Source organism: Lepidochelys olivacea (genome assembly GCF_965140295.1).
Source record: "Lepidochelys olivacea isolate rLepOli2 genome assembly, chromosome: 16".
In the NCBI taxonomy this organism is placed as follows: Eukaryota; Metazoa; Chordata; order Testudines; family Cheloniidae; genus Lepidochelys; species Lepidochelys olivacea.
In genome coordinates this window covers 8,262,689-8,285,378 of record NC_140426.1, presented here as the reverse complement: position 1 = coordinate 8,285,378, position 22,690 = coordinate 8,262,689, and the positions used below count along the sequence as shown (strand labels likewise).

The window sequence follows — 22,690 nt, the reverse complement described above, 5'->3', positions numbered from 1 at the left end:
TTCCCCAGGAAAGGGGGTGTAGGGTTTGGGAGGATTTTGGGGGGAAAGACTTTTCCAAGAGGGCTCTTTCCCTGTTATATATTTGTTAGATGCTTGGTGGTGGCAGCAATAAAGTCCAAGGGCAAAAGGTAAAATAGTTTGTACCTTGGAGAAGTTTTAACTTAAGCTGGTAAAAATAAGCTTAGGGGGTTTTCATGCAGGTCCCCACATCTGTACCCTAGAGTTCAAAGTGGGGAAGGAACCTTGACACTTGGTAACATCCTTTATTACACAGATTTTGCTGTTAGGACTGCAACGTAGTGCTTAATAAGCTGGTACCATTTCCACTGTCATTCATTTTTAATTCCTTTGCTCCTCCCCATCTCTCCTTCTCCAAAGCTGAATCAGTGCTGGCACCATAAGGAAGGTAAAGGAGAGCTTGGCACAGCACACCTCACTTCGGTCACACCTGGCTCTTTCCCAGCCGCTTTACTGCTCAATAACATGACTCCTCTTCCCCTTTCCTTCTGTCTGCTTCTCCTGTTACACACAGTATTAGTTTATGCTGAAGTGTAGGAGCTATTGAGGTGGAAATGCAGGAGACAACGACTAGCATGAGACCACCTGACCTGCTTTAGATGTAGACCTAGCCCTGAATCTGAACCCAGGTCCCCGAGACTCAGAAGACTGGGACATCAATAATCCTTTGCCTTTCTATGGGCCCGATCCCAAAGCACATGGGGAGTTGCCTTAACCAGCTTTCAGGGATTCCCCTGACATAAGGGGAATCCCCAGGTGGTATACAGTCAGCATAGGCAGATCTGTGCCAACTGCTCTCCACCACCTGACAGAGGGGACATTCCTAGGTGGATTGAGGGCGTGGCTGGAGCACACAGTGCTCCCCAATCCCCTGCCAGCAGAGCAGTCCCTACCCACCATATCTTACAGCAGCCCTTTGGCTGCTAATTTATGCTGGGGTCCAGTTCTGCCCTGGGTCAGCCTGAGGATCAGAGGGACGGAAAGGTATCTCCAGGGCTTTCCCGCCACTGAACACAAGATGAAAAGTGATAAAGGGGCTTGTGCTGGGCCTAAGTCAGAGGACAGAGAGATTAAGTTTAAACTCTGCTCATCAAAAAAGAGGAGGGAGTTGTGAGGCTTACTTAATTTAAGGTCCATCGACAAAAGGAGCTGTAGAAGTTCAAAGTCTTATCTCCAATGTATCTAAACACCGGACCAGCAAAAATCCATCCATGGCTTTGCCTTTAACTAGTGTCATCATCATGGAATTTTAAAGTACTCAATAACTATTCATGAATCAATTCACCCTGAGCCTGAATACCACATGTCACAAATGGTGAAACTGAGGCACCCAGCGGGAAAGGGACCTGTTCCAAGGTCACAAAGCGAGTCAAGGTCAGAGCTGGGCACTGAACCCAGATCTCTCAAGTCTGTCTCGTGATGAAATCCAAGTCGAGCCTTTCTCTCTAGCCACCTTGCTTACACAGTTACCTGCTTGTGCGCACAGGTGAGAGATAAATGACAGCAGTACAGATGCTACAGGCAACATTTCAGGGGGGAGGGATAGCTCAGTGGTTTGAGCATTGGCCTGCTAAACCCAGGGTTGTGAGTTCAATCCTTGAGGGGGCCATTTAGGGATTGGGGCAAAAATTGGGGATTGGTCCTGCTTTGAGTAGGGGGTTGGACTAGATGACCTCCTGAGGTCCTTTCCAACCCTGATATTCTATGATTCTATGATTCAGTGCCCACATCAGAAATGTGGGGTTTTTTATGTTGTGAGGTTGCATTCATGTGTGTAAAGCTCTTTGGAGGAGAGCGACCACCAGTAAAGAACTTCAAAGTGTCATCTTCAAGGGTACTTAAAACCAGGAGCAACAAACATGCCACAGTTACAGGACACAACTAGACCTACAAGGAAGACAGGGAATTGGGAATGCAAATAATCCACATGCTTAGTAACCGTAACAACTCGAGTCTCCAATCAAATGTCAAGTCCCACTGTAGGACAATAGCCGAGCCCGTCCTCCTCTGCATTCCGAGTCTCTGAGCCAAACATCTCATTCAACCTTTATTTTTTGATATTTTTGCTTAACAAAAGTTGTTTTATCTTCATTCAAGCTGTGTGTCTCCAACCTGCCTACTGCTGGAATCCCATTCAGCAGCAGGACAGACTGGAAATGTCACACACAATAGAAACAGCAACTGTTACTACGGCAATTTGCTAAAGAAAGGCAGGAGAGAGAGAGAAGAGGCAGTAGGCACTCAGTGGAAGTGGGAATGAGTGATTACTCAACCAAGGCTCTTGTGGGAAGTGGGGAGGGGCATTGCATAGGCTTGAAAAGAGCTACTGTACCATTTGGGCTGGAGATACCCTTTAAAACAAGTCTCAATCTGTCCTCCCTCCCTCTCTCTTTCAACCAGAAATCCACCAAAACTTTATACAGACACTGTGCCCAGATACCACGGTGATGGATGTAAGATAAGTTAGCACCTTGAAAAGTCAACACGCAGTTATACTTCCAATTAACTGCTACATTTTCCACACTTTGAGGGACAGATCCCCCGCTGGTGTAGACCAGCATGCCACCGTTATCTTCAATGGAGCAACGTTGACGTACACCAGCTGAGGATCTGGCCCAAAGTGTCTATATAGGTCAACCCATTGATCTGGTGGTAGCATCTTGCGCTTGCATGGAGAAGATCAGAGGTTGCTGTCTTGTTCCCAGGACTAGCCATTCTATAGACTCCCAAGGAAAAGAGTCACACCAGAATGACTCTGACCAAACTGTTGGACCCATTGGCAATTTGTTTCCATCCAATGTAGGTGTCACGTCCCCATTCACAGGACTACTAGGAGCTGCAGCATGCTGGAAGGCTACTGTAAAATAAAGTGGTAGAGAAGCAAATTTGGCTGGAAGATGGCACTCCGAAAGAAGCAGAGGAAAGGAAACGGCAGCCTCTCCTGGAGTTGAAGGTCTGAGCCCCATTCCCTTAAAGAAACTACACCCCTGCCCTCCCCCGGGGCTGTTCGCATGGGTGCCACAAGGCAATGGATATGGAGGCTAACTAGGCAAAGGGGGGGGAGGATGATCCACCCCCAAACTAAGCATTATTTACACATGATCCACTGTCATGTGCGTGCCACACCCCCTGCACGAGACGCTCCACGCACTTTGTCATGGGAGAAGGTGGATAGGTGATATACGGAACGCAGCACCCAGGAATTGGCACAGAGAGGGGTTTCAACACCCTCCCACTTCAGCTGTGCCTGATGCAGGAAGTGAATTAGAAGCTCCTACGTTCAGAACACAGCAGTAACCCGCTGGTACGTCACTTGGCGTCACCCGCTTGTACCTCACGAGGCATCAAAGACCAGCCTGTGGTGATCTATGGGATTCCTGCCCTGAGGCTGGGAGAGGGAAATAACCCATCCCAATCTGACTGCTCTGTATGACCCACCGGCCCATAACACCACGACAGCTAGCCTAACGCACTGTGACGATGCATCAAGAGACAAGCGCGTGGGCTGGAGCTTCCAAAGGGAGTGGGAGGCTGCTACTTTGGGAAGTGTGTGGGATTTAATTTTAGATTCTTTTTCACTGTGCACTTCGGTTTTGTTTTCAACAGCAAATCTGCACACAGCGTAAATATCTTCCAGACTTGCACAGGCCAGCACACAGTCACAACCCTTATCTCCTCTACGGCTCCCCTTTTATCTGAGGATCTCAGAGCACGTGGCAACAACTGACAAACTAGGCTCCTCCAGGGGGAATCTGAGAAAGAGAGGCAGCGACTCGCCCAGGGTCACTCAGTGGCATGACTCCGTGGGTGCTCTGGGGCTGAAACACCCATGGGGAAAAACAAGTGGGTGCTCAGCACCCACCAGCCCAGCTGTTCAGGCAGCAGCCGCTGCTGGTCAGCTGTTCGGGGGAGGGTGGAGAGCAGCGGGCGGGGCCTCAAGCAGGCTGGGAAGAGGTGGGGCAAGGCCTCAAGGAGGGGCAAAGGGGGGCGGGGCAAGGGAGGGGGTGGAGCACTCCTGGGGAAAAAGAAAACTCAGGGCCTATGCCCAGTAAGTCTGTGGCACAGTCAGGGACAGAACTCTTGGCTTCCAGTTCCATGCGTCAGACACAAGACCGTCTTCCCCCTCACCATAAACCACAGCGACCCCTCAGAGCTTCTGTGAAGGGGGAAAATAGGGTCAATGTGGGGGGAGGTTCCTCTCCTCCCCAACTTCAAGCAGTCTCGCAGGGGGAGGTCGGAGGGAGAAAGTCTGGCAAGTAAGACAGCAGAGCAGAGTCCTGCCAAGAAAGACGTTAGGAGGAGGAGTTCTCCACATGGACACATTTATCCCACACCTGCATGCTGACAGCTGCTCCACGTCCCAGGGCAGCTCCTCTCATGTTATGTCAAGCCACCCGTTGCTTTACCTTGTAAACCTTGGAGAAGAAGCCGCTGCCTATCAGCTCAGCATTGAAGTTTTCCCAGAACTCCAGCTTCCTGACGGCCGTCCGGAGTTTCTGCCAGCGGTCAACATGGTAGTAGGTGTCGGAGGACTCTCCGTAGTACTGCATCGGGCTGGAGGGCTCCGGGGAGATCAGTCCCGTCTCACACATCATGGGGACGGCTGCTGAAACAAATCACACTGCACTATGGAAGTTGAAGCGAGACAAATTCAGACGGCAAACAAAGCGTAATTTTCTAACAGTGAGAGTAATGAACCACCGGAACAATTTACCAAGGGGCCTGGTGGATTCTTTAATCACTGACAATTTTTAAATCAAGATTGGATGGTTTTCTAAAAGATCTGCCCTTGGCATGATTTTAGGGATGTTCTGTGGCCTGTGTTATGCAGGTGACCAGATTAAGATGATCACAATGGTCCCTTCTGGCCTTGAGCTAAGGGGGACAACAGCTGTGGCTAGTACAGGCAAAACAAGAAGCTGCAATGGGTTCAAGCATCACATCCTTTTAGGCTCTCTCCTGAAATGGCTTTTCTCCTCCCAAGTCTTTGCACTTGAGGTGGGAGTGTGGGGAGGAGACTTCCTGTTGTTGTTATTAAAGCCTCATCAGTTCCTGGCTCTGGCTTTTCCTGGAGGAAAACTAATTGCTCCGGCCCAGCACTTGGACGGCAGGTTGCAGGAAGATTGCCACTGGGAGCAGCCTGGAGAGAGCTGAGCAAGTAGGCATCATGCCAACACACAAAGTGCAAAGCCTGAAGTCTCCCCACACTGGGACTCCACTCCCCACCCAGCCAGGGAAATTACAAGGCTCTTCCTTCTCCTGCAATATACAGATCCAAACAGCAGGCAGGCACAGAGCTGGCTCAGGTGAGGGGGAAGGGACACAGCCTGCCTGATGGAATAGTAACCATCTGCTCTACTAAAAAAGGAAAGGAGTACTTGTGGCACCTTAGAGACTAACAAATTTATCTACAGCTCACGAAAGCTTATGCTCAAATAAATTGGTTCGTCTCTAAGGTGCCACAAGTACTTCTGTTCTTTTTGCAAATACAGACTAACACGGCTGCTACTCTGAAACCTGTCATCTGCTCTACTGTAGCACCTTCGAGCTGGGAATCTCCAAGCACTTTCCAAAAGGGGACTAGTGCCTGGGAGCGGGGGAGTGCCCTGGACAGAAGGGTCTGTACAACCAAAACCTCCAGGCGATACAGGATGGGTAAGCCCAGTGGACTAACTGCCAGTGGATCAGGCTCATGTGTCCTGCCCTGCGTGAACCACACTCTACAGGACTGTCCAGCTCTGTGCAAAGCACGTCAGCCTCATTACCTCTATTATGCACATGGGGAAACAGCCCCAAAGCAATGAACTGACTTTACCACTGACTTACTGTGTGATTCTGGGTGAGCTGGGTACGTAACCCAGGAGTTGTGACTCCCAAACTACTGCTCTAGCCAGCCGGCCACACAAAAACCCTCGCACCCAGTGGGGTTTTAATGCCTTCTTGGTGCTACTACTGTGACCTTTGGGGTCATGTGTTGCTATGCAAGCAACACAGCAGAGGATTCCCCTTTTCCTCTCCCAGCCTAGTCAGACTTTGTCCCGTTCTTTGGGTGCACCAGGCACAATAGTTTAAGGGACAACTGACCTCCCAGGAGGTGGCTCTTTTACGGGAAAGGCTTCCCTTTCAGAGCCTCTCCACTCAGCTTTTTCCCACGTATCATCTCCTCCCGGGCTGACTTAGTTCATCAATCACCTCTTTGTATGCAGGAGGATTCCAGCAGCATCCTCAGGGGGCTGGAAAGGGCCCCCTGCATTATTCTGCAGACTGGGGCGGATTTTTTCCCTTTTTATATAAATGAGGCCGTTTGTCCTCGGATTACTGCCGACATGTAGGGTGGAGGGAAATGGCCTTTTAAAATGTCAAGATTTATTTGAAGGCCTCCTAGGAACCTGGGAGTGCTTGGAGCAGTTTCTGTAGGAAGATTGGGCAATGGAGCAGCCCCCGCAGCTGGGGGGTTGGGGGGGGAGGAGAACACATCATTGCATCCCAATGCAAGTTTGTAGTATACACAGTTGTGCTGTTGTGTGAGCAGATTAAAGGGCTCTGCACCTTCCCCTGTACCCTTGATGCTCCCAGAACATACAATTCATTCCATCCGGAATTCATTTCTGTACCAGGAGCCACAGGACCAGACACATCATCAGGAAAACAAGTTGATTTGGGGCCAGATTCTCAGTGGGCGTAATTCACCACCACGCCATCAACCTCCAGGGAGCCATGCCGATTTACACCAGCTGCGGATCTCGCCCCCTTTAGGAACTTAAAATAATTAATTAGAAGACATCAGCATTGTGTCACACTTGTCCCACCAGTTCAGTCCCTTCTGACCTTGGCACCATCACTGGCAACTGGAGCTCAGCTGAGCATAACAGAGGCATGAGAAAAAATGAACGGGACAGACACAGTAGATGGCCACTCCCCTTTACTCTCTCATACTACAAGAACAAGGTGACATTCAGGGAAACAGAAAGGCAGAGCATTTAAAGTTGATAGAAGGAAATTCTGTTTTTAACACAATGCATTATTCACACATGGAATTAATTTACCACTGGAGCCAAGACCTTAGCAGGATCACAAAATGGATAAGAAATGTATACAGATAACAGGGACGTCCAGAGTTACATTAGTTGGGTCACATCGTTGTTTTTTTAAAGAAGGGCTGCATAAACACTCACGCTTCAGGGCATAAAGCAGCCGCTAAGTGATAGAGGTTAGGAAGCAACTTCCCCAGGGAAATTCCACATTTGTTCACCACACGAACCCTTCTCATCTAGGACCATGCAATGAATTTTTTAAAACGGTGGACCTACCTTGCCATTTGCTGACCCTCACTCTGCTTGTCTGTTCTAACCCTATTCCCTCCCCTTTCCATGACCCGTCTACTGAGATTGTAAACGCTTCGTCTCTCATTATATGTCAGTGCATCATGCAACACAATGGGTTCTTTATCATGGGTCTACCATCATGTAGGCACTACCCAACACGAACAACCTACGTTAGACCAGCAACTGGTATTCAGTCTCCTTCTTCCCCATATTCTTCCTGAACATCCCATGACACGGTTAGCCCTCTCTGACATCATGATGCATTCTCAACCATAATAAGCAGAATGTTCCTAATCCAAGACACTTGACTGAAAGGCTTTTCATGTAATGGGCCAGCTTCTGAAACAGGGGCCTGGCACTGCATCTGCTCCTGGGGTGTGGCTCAGATGAACAATACCCTTTGCTCTGAACATTCAACTTCTGTTTTAAAGCAGCAATTCATGTAATATGTAAATGTCTGAGATGCTCAGAGATCACCACAAATGTCTTCTCAGGAAGTTCCCAGGCCTGTCAGGCACTCAAACTTTCCACAGAAAACCTCTTGCTACCCAAACAGGGGTCACGTATATTCCTCTCGCACCCAATGCATATGGCACAATAATCCACAGCAATTATCTTGTCAAGCATTGTGAGTGACTTGACTTAAAATGAGACCCACGTTGGCAGAACCCTTCTTGCCACAGTCACCCAGACAGAACAGCAGCCTTGTCTGCAAAGCTGGATATTTTGTATTTGTTACAGCATGTTAAAATATGTTCCCCCCCTACATTTCTCAGCATCCCACCTCACAGCCAAGCACTACCCCCTTCCCCCAGACATATCCTAGAATGCAACATTCAGACCCCTCCCTCCTATTTCCAAATGGTTCCAGTTTTGTGTTCACTCTCTGTGGGCTTGTCTACATGGGGAGGCTATTGCAAAACAGGCAAGGGTGTGAATTTAAAGCGCAATAACTATTCTACACTAATTCCCCATGTGGACACTCTTATTCTGCACTAGAGAGTGCCTTTGGGTGGTTTCGCTTAACCTACTTCCCACAGGAAGGTAGCAATCGAGATAGCGATTCCCGGCTACTTCCCCATGTAGACAAGCCCTACAACTCTGGAGTTTCTAATAGCTCCCACTATGGGGAGCTTTCCTGAGGAAGTACAAGCTCTGTGACAGCCCAGCCAAGAGCCAGGCCTGGCCAGCAGCTCCCACACAGTCTTGTGAAAGAAAGAACTGCTAACAAACATGACAGAGTCTGACAGGAAATCTTACCACCAAAGGCGTCAGTGCAGAAAGGGAAGTAGGGTAGTAAACCAGAGGGGAAAGATCACCCCAGCACTGATGTCAAGGGAGAGAGACTCCAAATGCCTTTCCACATAGCTAAAGCTCTCAGAGAAGGCTGAGAGAAGAGTTGCGGAGGCAGTTTCCTAGTCAAAAGAGAGAGACGACAGGAACGGGGTGCTCAGCTCTGGAGTGAGAGCGGAGGTGCTTGGAAGCCCCTTTGTGTAATACTTACCCGTGCAGCCATCACCCACCCAGCCCCTGAAACAGCCATACTCCAAAGACACTCGTCAGCTCTGGGAATCAAAACCAGGCCTGACAAGACCTTTGAGTGATTAAAAAAAACTAGATGGATACGACAAGCCAAATCTTGCTGCCCGCCTTTTGCTCTCTCTGTTATTGCCACTTATTCAATTACTTCCGTTTCCCGACAGGCACCAGCTGTGGTTTATTCCCTAAACGTAGTAACCAGGTTTTCACAGCTCCAGAGCAATCATCCCTCACCTGCATCCCTCCCTCTCCTCTCCACTGATTCATCCTGCTCTTCACAGTGCATATGCGCTTGGCCTCAAGGGAGAATCAGGCACCACTGATCTGTGGCCCTCCTTTTCTGACACTAGAAGCAAATATCCTTCGCACATTAAAAACTCAAAGCTGCCTCAGCCCTGAGCTCCCTTCCTGCCAAACTCAGGGCTCCTGCCCCATTCTGTGCCGAGAATCCTGCTAGCAGCGGGTAGGAATGGGGAAAACTGCCACCCACCCCACCTCCCCACCCCGTATCACTGCTATCAGGATTTTCACTGCATTAGGACAGGACTTAACTAGTTGTGAGCTTCTTCACAGCCAAGACTCTTTTGCCACTCACGGGGAGGTGGATTAATATGATATTTGAGAAGTTATGAAAAAAGGTCATGGGTGGGTGGACGGCTCAGGGGCTATAAAGCCTCCAGTTGATGGTTCAAGCCTAGCTCAGGTCAGCAGAGAGCAAAAATCATCACCATCTGAAGCCTATTTACAGACAGGAGCTGTTGGTGCTGGTGCATTTCCTAGTGATCATGTGTGTCTGTCCCCCCCGTCCCCCCGGCAAAATCCACCAATGTGATTAGTACTAGCTGACACACCCAGCAGAGAGGGACAGTGGCAGGGCAGCATGTGCTGGTTCTGCAGATAAAGAGAGGACTTCAGGGTGGCACCTTTCCTGCCAGACAGAGAGTTCTTCCATCACTACTTCTGAGGGCTAAAAGCCACGTTTGTAACCAGGACACTTTCTAGAGGGGAGCAAGGTCCATTGTCCTTACACCTCCCTCTTGAGAGATGGACCACATGGTCTTCCCCATCTCTTACTACTTTGATTTAGTTCTGCCCCATCCCTATCATTTCAGACAGGATTCTCCTCTCTCTGACAAAGAGGAGGCAAGTACAGTCAGCGCAGCCAAGGGCAGCTGCCTGTTCTCCCCCAGCAAACGCTCCTCCTCACTGTTCCACACAGCCTCCCAGCGGGAGAGACTCCAGCAGTTCATGCCTCAGCCTAACCCAGTCACCATCTGCATCTCCGGCTCACTCTGCATCCCCTCCAGGCCTCTCCGAAGGAGCCCCAGGAGAGGAAGGTTTTAATTGCACGTGCCAGCCGCAGGGTGTAAACACTTCCTTCTCCTCACCTAGCCACCTTCCTAGATGGATGGAGCACGGGATTCCGCGTTTCACACACTACCCCATCTACACAGAACAGAAGCCGCTTCCATGATGCCATCAGCCCTAGCCCTATTTAATTGAACCCAGCCCAGCTGCGTGGCCACAGCTCTTAGCATGTGTGGTTGTTTTCGTAACCTATAATCAGCCGTCCAACTCTGGCAATGGACGCAGAAATCCGGGGCGAGGCCAGAAGCCACAGACCCATTAGCCTTTGGAAACCACTTGTGTGTTTCTAGGCATTTTACATTTGCAACAGTGCCAAGGTAAAGCAGTACGCTGCAGCAAAGAAAACAAGGGAGTATTCATGTATGAGCAGGGTTTGATCGATGGATTTGCTCTGATATTCATCTGATCTCCCTTCTCCATCTCTCCTGCTTCTTCTTTTTCCTCCTTTCATAGAGTCACAGATTGTAAAGTGGGAAGAGACCACTATGATCATCTAGTCCAGAGGTTCTCAACCTTCTTCTATCTCAGACCCCCCGAACATGCTATAAAAACTCCACAGCCCTCCTGTGCTACAATAACTGGTTTTCTGCATATAAAAGCCAGAGCTGGAGTTAGGGGGTAGCCAGCAGGGCAACTGCCTGGGGCCTCATGCCACAGGGTCCACACGAAGCTACATTGCTCACACTTTGGCTTCAGTCCCGGGTGGCAGGGCTCTGGGCCTGGGCTTCAACTCCATGCAGCAGGGCTTCAGCTTTCTGCCCTGAGCCCCAGCCTAATGCTAGCCCTGTTTGGCGGCCCCCCTGAAGCCTGCTCATGGCCCCCCAGGAGGCCTCGGACCCCTGGTTGAGAGCCACTGATCTAGTCCGACTCCTGCATAATACAGGCTACAGATCTCACACAGAGGCCAGTTGCAGAGTTGGGATTAGAAGCAGAACCCTGGATTCCTAAATCCCAGTTCCATGCTCTAATCGCTAGCCAAACTGCCCGTCTCCAAGCCCCTGAAATCCTATGCCTCTCCTCTCCCCTTGTCTCACTCTGCTGCTACCTTATGAACAATATATTCTTGAGTGGCTAATTGTGACATGAGGGGTAAATCAATCCAACCCTCCACCACTTTTCTACTCCTCCACTTCCTCCCTTGAGATCATCAATAGTTAATTTGCATACTAATCATTTTAACCAATAAGATTGCAGTCAGTTGGGGGGAAGGACAGAAAGAGACTGACAGATGTTGGGACAAAGGTGTTGCTCAGTTCCACCAGTGTAAATGCAGAGGATGCTCAGATACCATGGTGATGAGTGTGGGATGGATGGATACAGAGGCTTCAGTAGTTACTCTTGATTTACACTCGATTTGTAAATGGGAGCAACTTTTGGCCCATGTTGGCTTTTTGATACAAAGATGCCAGTAAGCCTTGTAAAATCAGAATAGAAATTTACCAGACTAGGCACAAATTGTACTTGCCCACCCATACTTATATTGCTGACTATTAAAAATACATATCTTATTTTGTTCTCCTGTCAAAAAAAAAAAATCTGCTCCAAACAGGTAAGCAAAATGCTGTAAAAAAGGGTACACGTATAACAGAACTCCATGTACTGTGCAGTGAAAAGAACACTCTCCCTTGGATAAAGTTATACTTCATGAAACCAGGCTTTTTACCAAGTGCGAGGAAATCCCAAGACAATCCCTACAGCATTTGAACCAATAGGATTATAGTATACAAATATATGCATGATGATTGGCTGAGTTTCCATAGATCTTGCAATTACACCCGTGGACAATTCGCTTCTCTTAAATGTCTTGAAATCACAGTAAAATTTTTATTCTAAGCTTGTATTTTTTCAAAGCTAACTCCGTTATGTAGGATCGATTTCTTCAGTCACGTAAAAAAAAAAATGTTTCCACCTCTAACAACCAACATCAGCCTTATGCACACAGAAAGATAAATTAAAAGCAAGTTATGCTATAGCACAGAGAGCAATTTTGCATCTGATTTTAATACAAATATATTTTTCATTGTTAAAGTGAAGCAAATAGCCTTCAAACATATAAAACACAAACAGGAAAAATGGTAAATATGGCTGAAACACCTCCAAGTTATATATTGACATGATACACCCACTCTGATCATGTGTTTACCACAATGTCCTAAACAGACATAACTCTGAGCCATAGAGCCTGGGATGAAATCCTGGCTCCAATGAAGTCAACTGCAAAACTGCTGACTTCAATGGAGCCAGGATTTCACCTTGGATTGTGACCCAGATCCAAAACCAAATTCTTCCCATGTATGTGGAAGTTAAGATCTAAGGGTTCTGATTTAGGCCCATCTTTAGTCACAATCAGAAAAGAGCCCCAAGAATGATTTGAGGTCTGGAAAATTTGCCTTACAACAAGAAACTTAAAATGCTCAATTTATTTACCTTATCGATGGAAGGTTACGCGATAATCTGCTCACAGAGAGTACCTACACAGGGAGAACATTTCTTACACTACAGGTCCTTCAATCCATCAGATAAATTATAATAAAGTTCCAAAGGCTGGAAATTGAAACTAGATAAATTTAAATAAAATAAGCTGAACATTTAACAGTCAAGGTAATTAACTAATTTTAATGAGGGTAATTTTTAAATCAGGGTAATTAACCACAAGATCAATTTACCAGGGAATATGGTGGATTCTCCATCATTTGAAGTCAAGATTAGATGCCTTTCTGAGAAAGATGCTATAACCAGAAGTTATAGGCTTGATACAGCAATCACTGGGTGAAATTCCATGGCCTGTGTTCAGCAGAAATTCAGACAAGAACCTAAATAATGGTCCCGTCTGGTGTTAAAGGGTAAAATTTCACAAAGGGTCTCAATGACTTGGCATTGTAAGTTCCATTTTCAAAAGTGATTAAGAGGCTTAGGGCCACATTATAGTGGTGTGGCAGTACCACTTCAGTGATGGTTGCATCATGACTTCCGTTTAAAGGTCGACCTTTCTAAGCCCTCTAAAATCAACATGCTCAGGTCAGATTCCTCTGACAGTTGGTGTGCCCCGGGAGGGTGCAGGATAGGGTTGGTGACATACATTTGGGGCCATTTCTGCTAGGGGTTCTGGAGAGATACACCACCCTGCAAAAACAGTTTCTAGTGGGGTTTTGTGTGTGTGCACACACGCGTGTGCACAGAGCTAGAGATCAAACTATTGATGTGATACAGCTCAAAATCCGATGAAGTGAGCTGTAGTCCACGAAAGCTTATGCTCAAATAAATTTCTTAGTCTTTAAGGTGCCACAAGTCCTCCTGTTCTTTTAGCTCAAAATAGACTCAATCTGTCGAGTTTTACCCAAGGTAGTACATAGCATGTATATTTTTTAGTGTGCACACGCCAACCCAGTAAACCAGCTGGAAAGTTTCCATTCCTGCCATTGTACATGCTTTAAAGTTAGACTCATGAGGGCACAGGAGAAAGGTAGGTGTCCAAATTTGGGGTAATTTGATCAAAGGGTTCCCAAATTACAGCTTCTGCCCCCCGCCCAGTTTCCTTCTGTTGCTTTTTTACTTTTATGCTGAGAGGTGCTCGTGACTGGATGAATCACAGGCCCCACTAAGATTGATGGGTGTGAACTCACCCTTCAGTTAACATAACTAAGGATAAGTTAATCACAAACCCCCACTTAAGACAAAAGAAGTTTTGGACTGTGTGGCTGCATGTTGCTACAATTTGTGAGTCATGAGTGGCAACTGTATTTTGAGGAAATATAGTAAGAGTATTTTGGGGGGAAAAACCAGACATGTGAATGCTTGCTGGGAGGGTGTGGCACTCTGCACCTCACAGTAGCACCCTGGAACCCCCATATTCACCATGGTGATATGATTATATGTTTTGTACAAAGTATACTTCATGAGAGATCATTTTAAAAGTCTTGATCTGTTGAATGTTAGTATCATGTGCTGTATATGAAGTTATGGAGCATTACTATATTTGTTACTGAAATACGTTGTGAGGTTGGGAACACCCACAACTAGCCTTTCCAGTTACAACAAAGGAGCATCCATCAATAGCAAGACAGCGTTAATGACCCATCAACATTCATCAACTCACAATCCACTATCATAGAGACTTCTCGGAGGAGGCACACACAACATGGGGGTGGACTAACCCATCTCGCAGAAAAGATCTTTCCAGCAAGCTGGAAAAAAAATATAAAAGAGCGACAGTGAGATCATTTCTTGGCCTCTCTCTCCTTCTCCCACCTCCCCCCCCCCAACTCAACACCTCAAAGAACATCTGGAAAGCAAAGACTTTGAACTGGGAAAGATTGGATCCAGGCTGGAAGGTAGCCCCAGCCTATGTACTGGAGAACTGTAACCTGCTTGTATCATCTGTCAGGATGAGAAAACCTGTATGATTCAACTCTTGCTTACACTAAAAGTTTAGGATTTAAAATGCATGTTTCTATTTTTATTTCTTAAGGTAACTATTTCTGACCTTTATGCCTACCATTTATAATCATTTAAAATCTATCTTTCTGTACTCAATAAATCTGATCACCCCGGGGGAATTCTGCGCCACTCTGTATGTGCAGAATTTATGTCCCCTGCAGATTTCTTTGCTTCCCTACAGAAAAATGACTTTCTGATGGGGAAGCAAAGGGAAGTCACAAGAGCAGTCATGCAACCCTCCTTGACAGTATGTTTCGGGTGCCCAGGGCAGCCAGCAGAGGTAAATCACTGTGGGGAAGGAGGCGGAACTGGGGAAGACCCGGCTGGTGGCTTCTACCCTGTGCCGGGCTCAACTGCTAGTCCGGGCTGGGGAGGACAGGACTTCCTCTTCCCCTGCATGGCATCTGGGGCCAGGTCAGACCCACCCCTCGATTTCTCCCCTGGCTACAAGAAAATCTGCAAACTCTCCCCACCCTGCACCCATCACTCCTCACCTACAGGGGGAAGGATCCCTGTACAGGGAACTGCTCCCCCATCCGCCCAACCCCCCGTGTATCCAGACCCCCTCATACCCAGACCCTCCTGCCGAGCCTCACTGCCCTGCACTCAGAACCCCCCAATAAGCCCCACTTCCCGTGCACCTGGACCACCCCGATGAGCCACCTATACCCAGATCCCCATCCCACCGAGCCCCAATCAGTTGCACCTGTATCCCCACCCCACTGAATCTCACTCCCCCACCATCAGGATCCCACACTGAGTCCTCCACACCCAGATCCCTCTGCCAAGCTCTATCCCCCCCCGGCACACGCAGACACTCCCCCTCACCCCCCTGAGCCTCAAGCACCTTCACCTGGACCCCCCTGCAGAGTCCCATTACCATTGCACCCAGAACCCCCCCAACAAGCCCCTTCCACACACCTTGTCACACAATTACTTGTCTATCTTCACTCATACTGTACTCTTTGTTCCCCTCATATGAGCTTTTGGAATGATTAGATTCTCTCTGTACAAGGCTTTTAATTGATGTCATAAGGCATTTATTTCACTAGTATATATAAAACTTGTTTTGCTCCTATATTAAATATGCTATACAAATGCAGAAGCAAAGCCAAGTGGGTGTTAAAAAGGAGTAGGAGGCTAAAGGGGTAGGAATTATCAAGGATCTGAGATAGCAAGAATATCCTTATCCCACCCCCTCAATCCAGAAATATCAATTATTATGAAAAATGCATTGTCACCTTAATACTAAAATGATGGAGCTGCATGTGTGTCCAGTTTGGCTTAACAGTGAAATCCTTGATGATCTTAAACACAAAAAAGAAGCTTACAAGAAGTGGAAGATTGGACAAATGACCAGGGAAGAGTATAAAAATATTGCTCGGGCATGCAGGAGTGAAATCAGGAAGGCCAAATCACACCTGGAGTTGCAGCTAGCAAGAGATGTTAAGAGAAACAAGAAGGGTTTCTTCAGGTATGTTAGCAACAAGAAGAAAGCCAAGGAAAGTGTGGGCCCCTTACTGAATGAGGGAGGCAACCTAGCGACAGAGGATGTGGAAAAAGCTAATGTACTCAATGCTTTTTTTGCCTCTGTCTTCACGAACAAGGTCAGCTCCCAGACTACTGCACTGGGCAGCACAGCATGGGGAGGAGGTGACCAGCCCTCTGTGGAGAAAGAAGTGGTTCGGGACTATTTAGAAAAGCTGGACGAGCACAAGTCCATGGGGCCAGATATGCTGCATCCAAGAGTGCTAAAGGAGTTGGCGGATGTCATTGCAGAGCCATTGGCCATTATCTTTGAAAACTCATGGCGATCCAGGGAAGTCCCGGACGACTGGAAAAAGGTTAATGTAGTGCCCATCTTTAAAAAGGGAAGAAGGAGGATCCTGGGAACTACAGGCCAGTCAGCCTCTCCTCAGTCTCTGGAAAAATCATGGAGCAGGTCCTCAAGGAATCATTTCTGAAGCACTTAGAGGAAAGGAAAGTGATCAGGAACAGTCAGCATGGATTCACCGAGGGAAAGTCATGCCCAACTTAATCTAATTGCCTTCTATGATGAGATAGCTGGCTCTGTGGATGAGGGGAAAGCGGTGGACGTGTTGTTCCTTGACTTTAGCAAAGCTTTTGACACGGTCTCCCACAGTACTCTTGCCAGCAAGTTAAAGAAGCATGGGCTGGACGAATGGACTATAAGGTGGATAGAAAGTTGGCTAGATTGTCGGGCTCAAGGGGTAGTGATCAATGGCTCCATGTCTAGTTGGCAGCCAGTATCAAGTGGAGTGCCCCAAGGGTTGGCCCTGGGGCCGGTTTTGTTCACTATCTTCATAAATGATCTGGAGCATGGTGTGGATTGCACCCTCAGCGAGTTTGCAGATGACACTAAACTGGAAGGAGAGGTAGATATGCTGGAGGGTAGGGATAGGATACAGAGGGCCCTAGACAAGTTAGAGGATTGGGCCAAAAGAAATCTGATGAGGTTCAACAAGGACAAGAGCAGAGTCCTGCACTTAAGATGGAAGAATCCCATGCACCGCTACAGACTAGGGACCGAATGGCTAGGCAGCAGTTCTGCAGAAAAGGACTTAGCAGTTACAGTGGACGAGAAGCTGGATATGAGTCAGCAGTGTGCCCTTGTTGCCAAGAAGGCCAATGACATTTTGGGATATATAAGTAGGGGCATTGCCAGCAGATCGAGGGACGTGATCACTCCCCTCTATTCGACAATGGTGAGGCCTCATCTGGAGTATTGTGTTCAGTTTTGGGCCCCACACTACAAGAAGGATGTGGAAAAATTGGAAAACATCCAGCGGAAGGCAACAAAAATGATTAGGGGACTGGAACACATGACTTATGAGGAGAGGCTGAGGGAACTGGGATTGTTTAGTCTGTGGAAGAGAAGAATGAGGGGGGATTTGATAGCTGCTTTCAACTACCTGAAAGGGGGTTCCAAAGAGGATGGATCTAGACTGTTCGCAGTGGTACAAGATGACAGAACAAGGAGTAATGGTCTCAAGTTGCAGTGGGGAAGGTTTCGGTTGGATATTAGGAAAAACTTTTTCACTAGGAGGGTGGTGAAACACTGGAATGCGTTACCTAGGGATGTGGTGGAATCTCCTTCCTTAGAAGTTTTTAAGGTCAGGCTTGACAAAGCCCTGGCTGGGATGATTTAGTTGAGGATTGGTCCTGCGTTGAGCAGGGGGTTGGACTAGATGACCTCTGGAGGTCCCTTCCAACCCTGATATTCTATGAACCACTGTAGATAATGCAGCTCAGGGTGTGATTACAGTAACTTGCCTATCATTATGGGCAGTGATTAGGCCCAGAATTTGCAAAAGGCCTCAGCACCCACAATTGGGGCCAGATTGTCAAATGACCTCAGTGCTTTGGGAGGGTGTTGCGTGCTGAGCTCTTCTGAAATTCCAACCCCTATTCCAGGTGCTGAGCATTTGAAAACCTGGCCCCACATCTCTGGGCATTGTGTAGACAACACTCACTCAATATGTTTCCTAGAGGCCACCAGACCTCATTTTAACACAGAACATGTCATAGGCGCCAACTCCATGAGTGCTCCAGCCCTGGAGCACTCATGGAAAATAAATAGTGGGTGCTCAACCCACCAGCCACAGCTGTTTGGAGGCTCGGGGAGAGGTTTGGAGGAGGGCAGAGAGCAGCAAACAGTGGGAGGGCGGGGACCTCAGGGAGGGGGTGGAGCGGGGCTGGAGCAGGGCGAGGCAGAGGCAGAGCGAGGGCAGGGCCTCGGGGGGAGGGTGCAGAGTGGGAGCAGGAAGAGACGGAATGAGGGCAGAGCCTTGGGGGAAGGGGCAGAGTGGGGGGAGAGCCTTGGGACGGAGCACCCCCCGGGAAAACTAGAAGTCGGAGCCTATGGTCAGTGTGTCAGCCCAGCTGGAGAAACAGCCTGGTCCGGTGGCTAGAGCACTAGACTCAAAATCAAGAGACTTGGGTTCCAACCCCAGGTCTGCTGCAGGATCAGTCGCTTCCCTACTCTGTTTCCCCATCCATCAAATGGGAATAACAATACCCTTTACAAAAGGGCTCTGAAATCCAGGCATGAAAAGTGCTAAATATTGATGCCATTGTTTCTGTTTCTTGTCAGGACGGGCATTTTTTCAGGTTTAATTCTATCAGCTGGTTAACCCCAGCGTGTGCCATTGATTTCTTCAGGCATTTTACTAGTTGCCCTTGAGAACTGATCTGATTAGAAACAGCCACGTGCGGTTGTGCTGCAGGGTAAACGGGTGGCCCAGCAGCACCCATCGAGCGCTTTACATTTTCAGTGAGCCATAGGAAAGTAACGCACTTCACGTACTGGCTGTTTATGAGAGAATGGAACGAGATCCCTCTGAATTCTATACTCAGGCACCATAACGCTTCTTGAACAGTCATTTCCATCTCAAACTGGGTTTATTTCATCCCCAAACCATCCGGAAAGCTGTGGTTCTCTTAACGAGTAACTAGAATGTTAAACACCAAGTGATGAGACACGGGATGGAAATAATAATGTTACCACTTGGATCAAAAAGGGGTTAGCCAATTTTCCAGGGCCTAGCACAGTGGTTTTCAAACTGTGTATCACTTTCCACATAGTTTAGTCTACCACGTACCCCCCTCTGAGATAAGAACATAATAAAGCTATGATTAAATTTAGGGTTGCCACCTTTCTAAATGCTGGTAACCAGGCCCCTGAGGCCCGGGCCCTTGCTCCACCTCTTCCCCCAGGCCCCACCTCCTACTCCGCCTCTTCCCCCAAGGCCTACACCCCATCGCTTGCTCCACTCACCCCCTCCCTCCATTGCTCGCTGGATTGTCTCAAGGAGCCTGCCTGCAGGAAGGAAGCGGCCCCAGCTGAGCAAGGGCTGGCATGGGTTAATGACCCTGCACCACACCCTGCCCTGCTGTAACGAGACTTTTGGTTGATACACCATTTAGGGTTGCCAGGTCCCCGAAAACCAGGCAACTAGCAACCGTAAAATGGCACCCTGACACAGAAGCCAAAAACCAGACTGTCTGGGTAAAAAAAAACCAGATGGGTGGCAACCCTAATTAGATTGCGAAGTCTTAATACCGTGCATTGTCCACCATTAGGAGCTGGCGCACCCCAGTTTGAAAACCACTGATTGTTTCTATTAGGAGGAGAAATTGACCGTGGAGTCAAGTATTTCTCTGATGCAATCCTGTTAATCTACAAAGGATGCACAAAGTCCTGTTTCCCTGGACACAGTAGGAATCAAACAGCTGCAGACAGTTCCTTTGTACACAGATCCAAGCCTCTTTCAGCCAGCACCTCACCCAAAAACTCACTCGCCCTCTGCTTTTTTTCCCTCAGGGCACCGACACTAAGAGGGCTTCTCTCTGGCTGTGTCTGGGGCTTTTTTGCACCTTCTCTGAGTCCTTCTGTGTTTCTGCTGCTTGCTTCTCTCACACAGACACATGCACACTCCTTCACCAACCAACACCCCAGCCCGTGTTTGCAGTCAGTCCCTCGAAAGCCCCTTGGGTCAGCTTCTATCCAAGCTTTGCCATGTGCCTGTGTTTTGGGTGGTGGTTTCTATTGTTTCAGCGACCTGGTCCATAAAGGGGCTTGATTGTTTCTTTATCCTGAATGAAGGGTGGTAGTTATGCCCACCGGCTTCAATGAGATTTCACCCAACCCCCACTCTCAGCATGAAGTGCCCACCTCCGATGTGACACTCTCAAACTGCTTTATAGTGAACAAAGCTCCACAAACTACTCTGCACAAATAGATAAGTGCTATTCGCCTCATTTTACAAGTGGAAAACTTAGGTGATTTGTTTAAGGTCACCCAAAACGTCAGAGGCAGATAGGGAGAGAACCCAGGAGTCCTGAGTGCCAATGGCCACTCCAGCTCTTTCTCCACAATCACACAGCGGTGGGCAGGTGAAGGAGAATAAGGTTGACAGAATCCGTCTCCTATTGATTCATATCTGTAAAGTGGGGACACGAAGAACAGGATGAAACTTTCCCGTCACTGCTTGCTGCAGGGCCTCTTGCCTACTTTCAGAGCCAGGACACTGAACTAGATGGACCACTAGTGGTCTCATCCACTCTGCCACTTCCTAAAATGATACAGACCTGCCCACAGGAGGCTGGGAGGCTTCATAAACTAAGTGTGGATAAAATCCATTGAGATCTTCAGAAGGAAGATACCAGAGCAGTGCAAACTGTATGGTTGGATTAGTCTACCCATGGGATTACTTGTGTTCTCTCTCCAGGCATGGGAGACCACTAGAGGTGAGGCACCATGGCCCAGTGGATAAGGCACTGGCCGGAAAGTCAGGACACCTGGGTTCAATTCTGACCTGCTGGGTCTCTGGGCCTTGGTTTCCTTTGCCTGAACTATTTAGACTGTAAGCTCTTATTATGCATGTGTCTAGCATAACAGGGTCTTGATCTTGGTTGGGACCTCTAGGTGCTTCTGCATCCAAAGAGTTGATAACAATAACAAAGCTGTGCTAGATCTGGGTATTGGCCCTTTAAGAGCGGACATCAAGAAGTCCAAAACATAAAAGGGGCTTTAATTTTGGAGCAAGTTAAGGGTTAACTCCTCTGCATTCCTTATCCTCTCGATACTGAGCTAGATGGACCTTTGGTCTGACCCATTATGGCCGTTTTTATGTTCTCTGAGCAGACTTTGGTCTGCAGCCTGTATCCCACACATTCTATCAGGCTGAGCCCTTCCAAGCTTCACCCCATGCTGATCAGTGGCAAGCGAAAAACATCCAGAGCTTGAGATAATAAACCATCCACAGTGCTTGATGAAACGGCCTTTCCCTCGAGATGGCAGAGTGTGAGGAAAGGAGCCCCTTACGCAGCAGACAGGGAGGCTGGCATTGGATTGACCCAACGCGTCAGGAAGACAGGCCTGCACGCAGCTTGCTGGGAGGGAGGGACTGGAAGGAGCAGCCTTGCAGGATGGTTTTTGCTGAGTGATATATTTGCTGACTTTGGCTTACAAAGGGAAAACCCCACACTCTTCCATTTCTTGGCGCTGATGTGGTGCCAAGAGCCTGGGGTGTCGCACTCGTGTGTGTCAGCAGATGCTGCTGCAGAGCGGAGATCCAGCGATCATTGGGTCAGTTGCACCCAGAGGGGAAACAAGCAACCGACTTCTCCTTTGCTCGGGCAAAGCAAGGCTCCACATCATAGGCGTTTACCCCACCTCCCCTTCTGACCCAACTGCTCCTTCCACCCCAGGACACAGCGAGCAGAGGGAAGGGGGCATATCCCAGCAGATCAGAGATGGCCTGACAGCATGAACCACAGTGACTGGCTTCTCCGCAGCTTGATCTGATTAGGGGAGAGAGAATTAAGCACCTCTTGATCTGACGTGACAAGCACTTTCTGCTACTTTGGCTTGAATTGGAGCTGCAAGGCTGGGATTTAGGTTCAACCCACCCCGAAGGCTGCAGGGGGTTTGGGTCAGCCCATTACAGACACACAAGGCTCCAGATCCACACAGCGCTGGATCTGGGTTTCATTTTAAGCCCATCTCTAATGGTAGTGACTCCATGTTCGGGGTGACCACATGAGAAAAGCCAGTGGGGTCTTGGAGAGCGCTGCTGTGGCATCTCCATGCGCTCCTGGCACACAGGCCACCAGCGTTCACAAGATGACCAGAGAACAGACACTTTCTACTCTTGCTCAGGGGACGAGGAAGGCTGCTAGCAAGGCCAAAAGGAGCCTGATCTCGCTCTCTCAGCTGATGGAAACCGTGGTGACAACTCACTAGCAAAGCAGGGCTTTCCCAGCACCATATTCAGAATTAGGAGAGACCCTTACAAGGGGAGGCTGCTGATGCCTGGCTGGGCTGTGTAATTCCTCCACGTAGCGCAGGCACACTGGGCAGGCAGACATCAGAATGAAACAGCTTGATCTCAGCTACCACAGTGTAAATCAGAAGGAACGTCCTTGTCTTCAGTGGAGTTACTCCAGATTTACATCAGCCTGTAACAGAACAGAGCCCC

The 22,690-nt window shown here is 48.4% G+C and overlaps 1 protein-coding gene across 5 annotated transcripts in view; it reads right to left on the bottom strand.

Moving 5' to 3' along the window:
* Window positions 1-22,690, bottom strand: part of LOC311532186 (dual specificity testis-specific protein kinase 1-like) — a 66,037-nt gene that overhangs the window by 23,083 nt on the left and 20,264 nt on the right. For 2 of the 5 annotated variants that reach the window (XM_084650442.1, XM_084650441.1), the window contains exon 2: window positions 4,425-4,621. In XM_084650442.1, coding sequence (XP_084506568.1) covers window positions 4,425-4,613 — 189 coding nt within the window. In that variant the 5' untranslated portion in view covers window positions 4,614-4,621. Of the gene's footprint in view, window positions 1-4,424; window positions 4,625-6,210; window positions 6,287-14,346; window positions 14,375-22,690 lie in introns of those variants that run through there. The other 3 variants (XM_084650439.1, XM_084650438.1, XM_084650440.1) reach the window with 3 other exon arrangements.